Here is an 11,841-nt window from a genome sequence, read left to right on the forward strand (position 1 = left end):
GGCACTGAGCCCCGAAGACCTACGTCACCTTAAAAATAAATATAAAATGATTTATTAGAAAAATTAATCTCCTAAGCCTGGTACCCGCAGACCAAAGAAAATACTTAAACAGAGAAACAATAGATATACAAAATAAAAACAGAAAATGTATTTTCTTCTTGCTCTTTAGGTACTTTCTTTTAATTCCTCTTGAAATAATATTGGTATTTGGATACCCTTCAATATTATTTATTCTAGCTTATAATATGGAAATACTTTTCATTCTCCTAAAATATTTTTTTATAATTAGAAATTGAATGTTTAACAAATTTTTAAAAATCAAAGTAGTTAAACAACCGAGTTATTACTAAATATTTGATAAAACGTTATTTCGGCTTCCGTTTTTTTGATCCAAACAAAGCTGCATATATGTCTGTATTTACTTTAACTACTTAAAGACATTTGTTAATATACAAAAGTTTAAAGCTAATACGGCAGTCAAAGTCAAGGTTGTGCATCGAGATAGAAACTGCTCGAAACATCTCATGTCTTACCACAAATCTGCAGAGTCTTGGCCTTGCGAGCAGATGTTTTTGTACGTCTATTGTAGCGACATATAATAGAATAAATAAGATTATAAGTACCCGACTTGAGTGGCTTAGAATCATTTACTGTTTTGAAGTCGGTCCACAGACAACTTCTGTAATGAAATACTTTGTGATCTGTGCTTTTGCTGCTTTAGTCCTTCTTCAGGCTGCATCGGGTTTTAAGCGAGTTGTCTATGTGATGCCTGTAACCACCACAAACACGACCACGACCACGACCACAAATACGCCATCAACATCAACGAACTCCACATCCTCTGCGAACTCTACATCCACAACGAACACCACCACAACGGTCGTGACTCAGAATATAGTCTACTGCTCCTGGAAGAACAACTGGTGCCGTCCCACCTCGAACACCACGAGGGTTTGCAAATGGGGCATCTGCAAGCTCTTCGGTTAAATCAATAGTCAATAAAATACGTTTGCCATGTTTTAGCACAAATTTCTTGGGTTTTATTTGAAAGTCTGGCTTGGTCAAAAAAGAGACTTGCTGGAACGGTTTCATTCTTAACTTGATACTGGGAAAACCACACGGATCTGACCCGCTGCATTATAAGGCTCATATATGAAAGCGTTAGCAAAAATAATAATCCATACTAGTCTTAGTGGCTAACTAAATTCGATTCATGCAAATCATCGCCTAATAGGGTTAAAGCTTAGTGGGTTAGCGCTAGGAGATAAAGTAGAGGCGTGATTTGGGTTACTTGTGTGAATATTAGTCAGTTGATGAGGGTGAAACAATACTTGACCCTTCAGAGGGCCTTTACAGATTAAACTAATTCTACACTAGGGTTAAACGATGCGGACTAAACTTAACTTAGGATATGCATATGTGATGGACAAAAGCTTCGGTAGATTGAAGATTTTTAGGATAATAATTCTCGCACAGTGCGGCATAGTTTTATTAAGAAATTTTGCGGGTAACTAACAAAACATTAGTTTCACTTTTCAATTTGGCAACATAAAAATAACTAAAAATGAATGTTTTCGGATGTTTTACAATAATGTATATATTATGTACATTTATAGCACATAAGTAGAGCCGAAGTATTTATTTTCGTTTAGGATACAATGGAAATAGTAATATACTCTGCACCTCAAGAAATTACGAGTATGATCATTTTTCGTTTTGGCGCTAGTAATAGCAAAATATAAACATGTCATAAACCTTTTGGTCTAAGTATCTGATGAGACAATGTATATTGCTATCGTTTATTTTTTTTTTCGTTTTTGTATATATATGCGATAATATTAGATAATATTGTAAGTTCGATTTTTAACACGTTTCTCAATACTCTTATCAGTTACTATCAATTTTAGTTTGGTTTCTTTCGTTCTTTTTTTGTGGTTTCGTGGCCACTGAGCAGATCTTATTGTATAATTTTTAATTAGTATTATGTATTCGATTTGCTTGCTTGATTGCCGCATCACTTGGTGCGTCCACAAAGTATAACGTTCGTAGAATTTTTGCATCGCTTTTACAAAAATATACAGTTATTATCATTTCTCGCTTATATCTCCTCCTACTTTTCCCCTCAATCGTTTGTATTATTATGATTCGTAAGGCAAAGTTCGTGGTTATGTATTTGTTCTATATATAAATGTATGGGGTGCCTAATTGTTTTACAAGTCGCCAAGTTCTCTGTTTCTGTATCGTTCAACTAAATGCATAATTTGTCGTAATATTAATTCATAAAAATAATTGCTAGTGCCTCGAAATCACTAGGCAAGTGGAGCTTGTATGGGGGGATGATAAAGAGAGCTAAACACAAAGTACAAAAAATGATAGACTATTTTAGGGATAACATGGAAATTCGGTTCAGGCGGGGGATGTGACATGGGCGTACAATCGGCGGCGGAGAAAGTGATCTGCTGCTCTCAGCGCCTAACAATGCTGGAAGGCCTTGGCAGACCGCTGCGCTTCATTTGCGAGGGTGGCCGCAAACCCGAGGGCTTCGGTATGCCAGTGGCTCCCGTGGTCACCTGGGTAAGCTTCGAGGAGAGCGCCTGCATGTCGAAAGTGTGCTGGGGATTCTGCTGAGGAACATTTCCGCCGTTTACGGGTCTGCCGGAGTCCTTGTTTCCATAGAGACTGCCACGCGAGGAGGCTGACGAGAGGCTCTGGAATGGGTATCATTGAAATTACCAGGATGTTGAAACCAATAACTTATCAACTAATATCAATTTTTATCTTATTATTACAAAGAATATTTAAATTTACAAAAAACGAAATATTCAACCTTGATCTTGGTTTTAACCAATTAAAATGTGTTTTCTTATTTTGACCAACCTCAGGAGTTTCCGCCTCTGGAGCCGTTTTAACACTAAGACTGTAATATCCCGATGATGGACGTGCCAGTCCATTTGCACCTGCCCGTTTGGCACCAGCAAGACCAGGAGCACGAAGTCCACTGACCAACTTGGGCACTTTAAATACACCAGAGTCATCCTGGAAAAGTAAAAAAGTAAGAATTAAAAAGGATCGTTGGGAAACTATTGCAAACTCACTTCCTGGGTCTGCGTTGCTCCGCGTAATCCGCTCATCAGCTTGCTGGGCTGCGCACCCGGTCGACGTAGACCACCACCCAAACTGGGTCTTGGCAGGGCTCCAGCACCAATGCCGCTCATCGTGGAGGACAAATTGTGGAACGATTTGGACTTAATGCCCATGGGACTCTTCAACTCTCCGCTACCGGTGGCCGGCACTGTGACAGTTGCTGGCATAGTAGCTGCAGGGGTGGCGTTTAGGCCGGCTCCGGCGGATGTGGCTTTGCTCACCGTGGTAAACTTTTGCAGACCACTGATGTAGCGAGGCCGGGAGAGAGAGCGCGGCTGGGGGAGAGTCGACGCAGGCGCCGGCTCCGCTGGTGGCGGTGCTTCTTGCTGCAGAGGGCGTCTTTGAAGCAGGCTCTTTTCCTTGGGCTTTTTGTAGGTCAGATAGTTACTTGCATTACTCTCTGCTTTGTTGTTTAACACGCTGTTCTGATCTCGACGAGAAAGACGACCAGGTGGAGAGCCCTGCCGCTCCTCCTCCTCGTGCTGAACATCTTCCACCAACTGCTCTTGCTGTCCCTCTAGGTGTTGTGGTTCATCGTCTATACAAGGCACAATAATCTCTTGCTGGAGTCGCATCTCTTTTGAAATCTTAATGGTCTTGAAGCGATCCCGATCCCGCTCCCTTCGCTCCGGCAGCTTATAGCTGGACGGGTCAGTCTCTGTAGCCACCTGGGACTTCGGAGGCTCCTCCGCTGGCTCGGGTTCAGGTTCGGGTGCTGATTGCTCCGTGTGTGGCATATCTCTCCGTTGGACGATGAATGAGGCAGAGCTGCCGCTGGCCGAGCTGGCATTGCTGCCGTGCATAGCACTCAGGTTGACATCGTCGTAGAGGCGACTTCGACGACTGAGCAGCCGTTCGCCACCACCACCGCTGCTGTTGCTGCTGGAGTGGCTCTGGTTGAGAACTGGGGTTTCAACCTTTTGAGCTGTCGACTGAGGCTGCTCCTCTTCCCGTTCCTCTGACTCCGGCTCATCCCTGTGGAAGCGGCGCTTGATGGTTTCCAACGACTTCTGCATTTTTAGTTGCTCCTTGTTTAGCGTGTTGACCTTTCCTAACTCGGAAAGCATGTGCTCGAATTGCTCCTCGTCGCCTTGCTGTGCCAACATCTCCACCTCCGCCTCGGCCAAGTCCATGACGCACTGCATCTGCTTGTGCTGTTCGGACATTTGCAGGCTGTAGGTGCCATCCAGCGGCTGTTCGATCTGCTCTAGCAGCTCCATTGTGTCCAGCACGAACTTCTCGCCATTGAATGGAGCTGTCTTGACCGCGGGCTCAAAGGTGTTGTTATGTCGCCCTGGTGCTGCACTGACTTGTTTTTGCGGAGTAGCGTTAACAATCGGGGACAGGTTAATGTCACCACGTCCCTTTAGGGTGGGGGTATATCCTGTCTTGTTATTATTATTGTTGTTGTTGTTGTGGTAGCAGTGGGAGCGCATGTTTGTTGTCAGTGGGGTGGAGGATTCCATGGTGAGCAAGGCCAGCTTTCGGTCAATATTCTCGGGTGTTTCGCAGCGGCCCTCTGGAGTGTTGCAACCTTCAGTGAAGGTAGTGTTCATCTGCCTTCCTGTCAACACCTGAGTCTCGTCAGCCTGTGCAGCACTCGCATTGGGCTTCTTGAAGGTCGCATTTCCATCCACTGGCAGGGACACAGATTCTGACTGCAGGGCGGATGTTGTGAGGCTATCCACCAGGTTAAAAGTGGTGTCGCCAATCATTTCCTCGCCCAGAATCATGGTACGCTGCAGGGCAGGACAAACAACAGGCAACACTGCGGGCATCGTTCGATCCGCTGCCAAGGGGATGGACATGCTGTCTGTGCTGTTGTCCATAGTACTGCAGCCGGAAGCGGTTTTGCTCAGAGTCAAAGATATTTCGTCGATCTGGCCGATGTGCGAGTCCTTGATAAGGGTGCCATCTTCCTCGCACATGGTCAACGACTCTAGCGCCTTGCGATCCCGAATCATGTCACTTAGCGTATATCCGCCTAAGCCGCCGCCCATTCCCATGTTATCTGTCGTCTGGTTGGTAAGTGTGGTGGTTAGGCTAGGCTCTTGCTCCAGGCCGATTGTGGATTGGAGGAAGTTTAGGTTCGTGAAGTCCGCCGATGTGATAAGCGAATTGTTCATTCGCTCCGTGTTCATAGAGGAGCATATGGAAGACGGAGGCGAGGTGTCTTGCAGGAAGGATTTGTGCATATTCGTGGTGACCAGACCGCCAATTTCCAACTGAAGCATGGCCGGGGTACCCGAGACCGCTCCGGTTCCAACTCCGCTATCATTTCCTGCTCCATTTTGGCTCTGAAAAATTAAGGGTTCTAATTATAATAAAAAGTAATTTAAAATTTGCGACTTCTACTTACGAAATCCAGATTCCGACGCTTTGGGCGGGTGAACGTTTTAGAATTGTGTTTGAAGGCTTTCGTAAAAAATAAGAGTTTAAAATAAATTAGATTCTTGAGTTTCGCACTCGGTGAACTATAGACTAATGAGCATGATGATGTCTTAACCTAATCAAATGTTTTTAGCTTTCTTATTGCTACTTGTTTGTATTTTATCCCATGTAGTTGTTAAAAATCATCTCCTATTAGGACATCCTCGTCGATGACGAGTTCAAAGTTATCCTCATCTGACAGCAAAGTGTTCTCGATTTCCTGTTCCAAAGAATCGACTGGCGCGGCCCTTAATGGAGTGATGGTAACCAGTGGAGGCATGTCATCAAAGTCACTGGAAATTAAGTCCATCTTGGAATTCGACAGCGTCAAATTCTCCACCGCTTGATTTAAAGGTTCCACCGCTTTCGAGGGGGGACTAAAAGCATTCTTTTGAGCCTTTGTCTTGATGCTTAGCCCTTTAACAAATCCGACTGCAGGGTTGATTGTTTTCTTAATGGATGGAACGCTATTTAACTTAGCTACTTCCAGTTGAAATTCGACTGGTTTTTTCTGCTCCGTCCTAGCCGAAATTATGCACAGCATGTCGTTAGTTATTAGCCAGCCAGGACTATTGAGAAGGCGTAGCACAAAGGTGCGTTGGAAGGGCCTTGGTTCCCAGCCATCGGAGGTGATCTCCTTAAAGTATCCTGTCACCGTAAAGATGCGCAAATTCGGAGTATACATCTGGATGTCCAGCCCAGCATTCTGGCGGTTTGTCATCATCGAAGGCAAGCGGCTTAAGGCGAGAAGCACAGCCGGGCTGCCCATTTGTAGCCTGGCATTGCGGGCAAAGGATGAGCAGTGGCGCTTCTGGTTTCTATTGTACATTTTATAGGCGCCCAAGACATCCAGCTGTACGGGAGCGCTAAGCGAGAACATGGCTTCGTCGTGGTAGTACTCCTTAAGCTGTGAGCGCTGTGCTGGATCGTCAAATAAATTGTAGTACAAACTAATGAAGTTAGTGCAGAACATCAAGCCATTACTTCCACCACTCTGGAATTGTTGAAACTTGGGTAGAGTTTCAGCCACATTTACATTTTCCTCAGGCTGCACGCAACCATGAACGTTTTTCAATTGGGGCAGCATCTGTCGAATGTCGTCCGTCTTTAGCTTGGCCAGACCGTTTCCTGACAGGTACATGGTCTTGAAATGCAGTCTTTTCAGGTAATTGAGCTCTCCCAAATCCTTGATCCTATTTGCGCTAATATCCAAACGCTCCAGGCTGGCAAAGTTATGGACAATGCCTGCAAAAGCCTTCAGGGTGCACAAATAGTTGTTGCTCAATACAATGCCGGTCAGTTGGGGAAACACGTGTCCCGCCAGGACGAGTACGCTTTCGAGTAGCTTGACCACATGCAGCGGACAGAAATGAAGGTGCAGCTCAGGGCTGGCGTGGAATCGGGTGAGATCTAGGGTACGTGTGGCCGGTTCATAGCGCGATTTTATAGCCGCCTCCATGGCAATGGTGAATCCCTCAGTTATCTGGGCGTTAATCACGGATTTGGGCAGACCCGGTGTGACCTGCACCTCGATCTTCTGGCGCGTGTAGAGAACGGCCACTTCCTCTTGCAGACGCTTCAAGCGATTGGCGCTCAGCAGGTTGTCCACCAGGAACTGACCACGTGCCATCTGGTCCTCCGGTCCGCTGCGCTTGAAGTTGAATATCTCCACCTTGACGGGCATCAGTACCCACTTGAGGGCCAGATAAATGGACGAATTGGAGACGCCGGCGCAGTTGGCTATGTTCACCGTGGACCAGCCGGTGACGGTGGCCAGGCGGTGCTCCTCTTCGGTGGAGGAGATCGTGTCCAGCACGGAGCCCATGTGCTCCTCATCACCGATCATATTTTGTACATACTCGCGAAATCGGGTTTTGTCATTCAGATTCTTGCGGAGATCGTTCAGCTGGGACTGCGGATTCGCCTGCGTCTTCAGGGTCACGCTCAGCCGGTTGGCCGTATTACAGGACTTGGATGTGCCCAGGACTCGCATTGCGGCAGTTTCTCTTAATTATCGGAACACTAAAAGCCTTTCGCAGAAATAAACTTCGCAGTTGCCAATTTCCATGCACTCTGTGCAGAAGTTTACCGTTTAAGAAGTGTTGTCAAGGGACAAAAGGACGCTTTGGCACGTGGAGTTTTGCAACACTGCCGCCAAATTAGATCTGGGATTTTATATTTTACCGTTCTAATCGCAGTATTAATTTAAAGTCCGATAACTTCTTTAAAAACTATCAACAAGAATTTAGTTTAGTCCATTAGTGGCAAATAAACGATTGTAAAGTGTAGTATCACTTTAATTATTACCTAACATATATTGGAAAAATATTTGTTTCGGTTTTCAAAGCTTTGCTCTTTTTGAAAACCAACGTATTTAATAAAAACAGATATATCAGTACTTTAAATAGATTTTTCAAGTTTAAAATAATTAAGAAATCCATGGAATAGCTGTCGACTTGAGTAAGTTCTCATCTATTAGATAGCAAATTGATAAAATTTTAAATGAATATGACCTTCCTACTTAAATCTTTTTTCGTTCAAATATAATTCCATGGGCTTATAACTATTACTATACTATTTGTATTACCCCTGTATTACTATTTAACGGTGAACTTTGAGCATTTGATAATATGTTATTTGGTTTTTGATAGTGCTGACGCTCATTTCTGTTCGAAAAATCATTAAATAAAGCTCGGCATGACCGCATTCGCACGCATTAAATCACGCAATCGATTTTTGATCCTCTCCTCCAGTTCGATAATTGTTTTCTTTAAAGTGTTTTGCGTATCGCTCGATTGACTTTCGCTGGCTGGGCAGGAAGTAAATTGGATTTATATAATGTTGGCATATTATGCGAGATTCTTGCCATATTAGCATAGCCAGTTTTTTATTTTTCTTATTTTTGCCGTACCACGCACAGCTGTTCGAAATGGGACCGTGTGTGTGTGTGTGTGTGCCTTTGGGGCTTGATTAATTACCGTAACAATAACATTGGCGCTGATGCCAATTATGGCAATCGGCCACTTGGAAGACAACGGTAAGTGCTGGCCAAGTAATAAACCGCCCACATGCGACCCGAACTTTGTCAACGTAGCCGCCAGACCGCCAGAGTTTAACCCAAATTTGTTTTTTTTTTTTTTTAGAAAGCGCAACTGCATAAAAAGTGCTGCACATGTGTGTGACTTTGATTGTTTGAGTGCCAGAGCGAGTGTGTGGGTGCATCGGTATGCGTGTGGAAAGGCTTACCCTCGTTGTTGTACTGCAAGTGCAATTGCAACGGCGGCTGGTTGTTCGTCTTCCACTGCTGCAATATGTTGGAGACATCGTCGTGGGTCTTATCCGCCAGAAATCTGCCAAGGAGTACCAGGCGTATATGAGTATTTATAGCATCGCTGCCTCTGCTGTGCCAGCAACATCAGCAGCAACAACAACAACACGGAAACAACAGGAGTGCATCACTCACATATATGAATCATCCTTTAGCGCCTCATCGATGTCCAGGATATCCATGTCCAGCGATGGGATGAGCGAATCTTTATGCTTATCTTAAAACACTTGGTTTGAAGACCTAATTCATTGCGGGGAACGACAACAAAAAGGCCTTCGCTCGCTTGTTTAATACAAGATACCAATTTTGCTCAACGCAGATAGAGATGAGCGATATCCGCGAGCGAGTCACGAGTCACGAGTATTTTTAACCGATGAGTCACTGGCGTGACTGAAAGCGAAAGGGAAGCAACAGAAGGTGAATATAAAAATGAAAAAAAAAACACTAATTAAAATTTTATAAGTAGCTAATATTTAACTTCAGAATTATGTAATTTCAGAACAAACGATTTTTGAGTGAGGATATTTGTTTCAAGCTCTTTTGTAGCGAACAATTTACTACTTAAAGATTTAAAAAAGCATAAATTATATGGATTAATTTTGTAGAAGCAAGTTAATTGTTTTTATTCCTATATTTTGATTTATTATTTATTTAATATTAGATCTGATCACTTTTTAAATCTAATCAGTACTGTTCACAGTCACAGTTTCCCTCACGACGTTACTAGAGATGCAAAATGGAGCCAATGTAACTATCGGCCAATCATCGCGAGCAGCTGACAACCCTGATCGAATACGTTCACATTATCTATTTGGCAGAAAGTGCAAAACAGTTCTTGAAGTTTTTGAAATTCCGGCCTTTTTTGGTTGGAAAATCATTGTGGAAAATGGATAAATCATCGGTGGCCACCATGGGAAGGAACTGCCGCGCCTGCGCCGAACACTCGCCCGTGCTGGTGGACCTCTTCTCCACGGATATCTGCGACCCACCCGTTTGGGAAATGCTAAACTCCTTTCTCCCCGAGAACTGCCGCGTCAACCGAGATGCAATGCCGCAGAAGATCTGCCCCTCATGCCTGGTGGCCACCCAAAACGCCTTTCACTTCAGGCACAAGTGCGAGCAGAGTTTCCAGTACTTTTCCCACCTCCTCCAGCTGCACAATCCCGCTCCCACTAACCAAGGTAGAACTCGGGGCAGAAAGGGTGATACAAATCAACTAGTGGATTTCGAGATGGTCGGCTGCGAGGATCCGCTGGACACGAATGTTTCTGGAAAGGAAGAGGATCGGCTTGTTTTGAAAACGGATAATGATTTCGAGCCAACGGATGGCTTGCCAGTTAAGGAACAGGACGGTCAACCGCTGCAGGAAGTCTTTGAAAGTAGGTCTATCAGATATGTAGTGGTAATAACACTGCTTTGGGCCACCCCTGGAATTCTTTTACGTTAACTAAATAAGGTTGTGTAAAGTAAGGTATTTTCTCTTAATATTTCAGTAACTATGAGCGATATAAAAACTGAAGAAGAATTGTCCAACGGTGAGACATTCGAAGATGCCTTTGCAGAAGACGATAATAATGTTGACGAAAGTGAAAACGAATCTGATGAATGGTCACCTAGCTGGTCGGACCAAGAGGACCAAGAGGAGACCTGGATGCAAGGCAAGGGAGAGCCATTAACGACCGACGACAAGAATCAGTCGCTGCTGTGCACAGAGTGTGGAGTGACTTTTTCGTCGCAGAAGGCGTTGCAGAAACACATTGCAAGGCACAAGGCGCAGGATGATCCTCAAAAGCCGCACCTGTGCGACTTCTGCGGCAGAGGATTCCGTACCAACGCCCAGCTAACAACCCATAGGCGCAAGCACACCGGTGAACGTCCTTTCAAATGCCCCCTCTGCCCAAAAGAGTACACCCATGGTCCTACCCTAAAGTCGCACATGCTCACCCACGACGAGCAGAAAGCTCACAATTGTCCGCAGTGTGATAAGACCTTTTACACTAGGGGCAACCTTAGGGCCCATATAAAACGCCACACTGGCGAAAGACCATATGAGTGTCCCGAATGTCATCAGACCTTTACGAAGAACTCGGGCCTTAAATTGCACAGTCGTCTGCATAAAGAGGAAAAGCCCTTTAAATGTGAGCTCTGCGGCAAAGGATTTGTCCAGAACCAGCATTTGATCACCCACTTGCGGGTCCACAACGGGGATCGCCCGTTCAAGTGTCCCGACTGCGACAAGTCGTTCTTCGAGAAATCCAACATGATGAAGCATCAGCGCACGCACACGGGCTTTAAGCCTTTCAAGTGCGAGGAGTGCGGCCAAGCATTTTCGCACAACCATCATCTGAAGAGTCACCTACGCATCCACACCGGAGAAAAGCCCTACAAGTGTGACCAGTGCGGCAAGGGCTTCTGTGCGAATCAGTCTCTTGCAAAGCATGTCCTTTGGCATGTGGAAAACAATGATAGGCCCTTCAAATGCACCAAATGCCCCAAAGCCTTTGACTCACTGCAGAGTTTACGGGGCCACGATAAGGCGCACAGAAAGCCCGTTGAGCCGAAAACGTTGCATCAATGTCCACACTGCGATGTCAGGTTTGCCCTAAAGAAGACATTGGACAAGCATATTGGTAGTCATAAGATTCGGCCCCACCCATGTCCGCATTGTGACGAAGGATTCTTTTCCGAGAAGAGCTTTAACAAACACCTACGCGTGCACAAATCGAAGGAATAAAAGTAGCTTTCCATTTAGACACGAAATGTATTATATCATACTACCATGTTCAAATATTCTTCCACAAACGTGGACTCAAAAAAGATAATTTTTAAACTTATTATAAGTTTTAATAAGTTTTTTGTTACAAATATACCTAAGAATTTATTTTTAATGAAGGGTCAATTGCAAAATATATATGGAAAATTTAAATGTCAAAAATAAG

General features: G+C 44.5%; 4 protein-coding genes across 4 annotated transcripts; 2 read left to right on the forward strand and 2 right to left on the reverse strand.

Annotated features, from left to right (window-relative positions):
* The first annotated feature begins 333 nt into the window (after positions 1 to 333).
* On the forward strand, positions 334 to 1,302 carry LOC119555404 (integumentary mucin C.1). The gene has a single exon (XM_037866761.1). The coding sequence runs from the start codon at positions 685 to 687 to the stop codon at positions 985 to 987; it is 303 nt and encodes a 100-aa protein (XP_037722689.1). The 5' UTR covers positions 334 to 684; the 3' UTR covers positions 988 to 1,302.
* An 836-nt stretch (positions 1,303 to 2,138) lies between these two features.
* Positions 2,139 to 9,219, reverse strand: LOC119555399 (putative uncharacterized protein DDB_G0271606). The gene is made up of 6 exons (XM_037866749.1): positions 9,038 to 9,219; positions 8,821 to 8,924; positions 5,504 to 5,559; positions 3,096 to 5,441; positions 2,878 to 3,036; positions 2,139 to 2,708 (listed from the first exon to the last, which is right to left on the reverse strand). Exons 1-6 carry the CDS (start codon positions 9,082 to 9,084, stop codon positions 2,466 to 2,468), a joined length of 2,955 nt encoding a protein of 984 aa, XP_037722677.1. The 5' UTR covers positions 9,085 to 9,219; the 3' UTR covers positions 2,139 to 2,465.
* Positions 5,571 to 8,134, reverse strand: LOC119555402 (nuclear RNA export factor 1). Its single transcript, XM_037866757.1, has one exon. The coding sequence runs from the start codon at positions 7,565 to 7,567 to the stop codon at positions 5,711 to 5,713; it is 1,857 nt and encodes a 618-aa protein (XP_037722685.1). The 5' UTR covers positions 7,568 to 8,134; the 3' UTR covers positions 5,571 to 5,710.
* Positions 9,220 to 9,653: 434 nt separating the features above from the next.
* LOC119552530 (gastrula zinc finger protein XlCGF57.1) lies at positions 9,654 to 11,801 on the forward strand (the record flags this gene model as incomplete). Its single annotated transcript, XM_037862148.1, has 2 exons — positions 9,654 to 10,281; positions 10,396 to 11,801. Coding segments are annotated over 2 exons (1,869 nt in total), but the record flags the coding sequence as incomplete, so codon positions are not given.
* Positions 11,802 to 11,841: the final 40 nt, after the last annotated feature.

The sequence above is a fragment of the Drosophila subpulchrella genome, chromosome 3L (assembly GCF_014743375.2).
Source record: "Drosophila subpulchrella strain 33 F10 #4 breed RU33 chromosome 3L, RU_Dsub_v1.1 Primary Assembly, whole genome shotgun sequence".
NCBI lineage: Eukaryota > Metazoa > Arthropoda > Insecta > Diptera > Drosophilidae > Drosophila > Drosophila subpulchrella.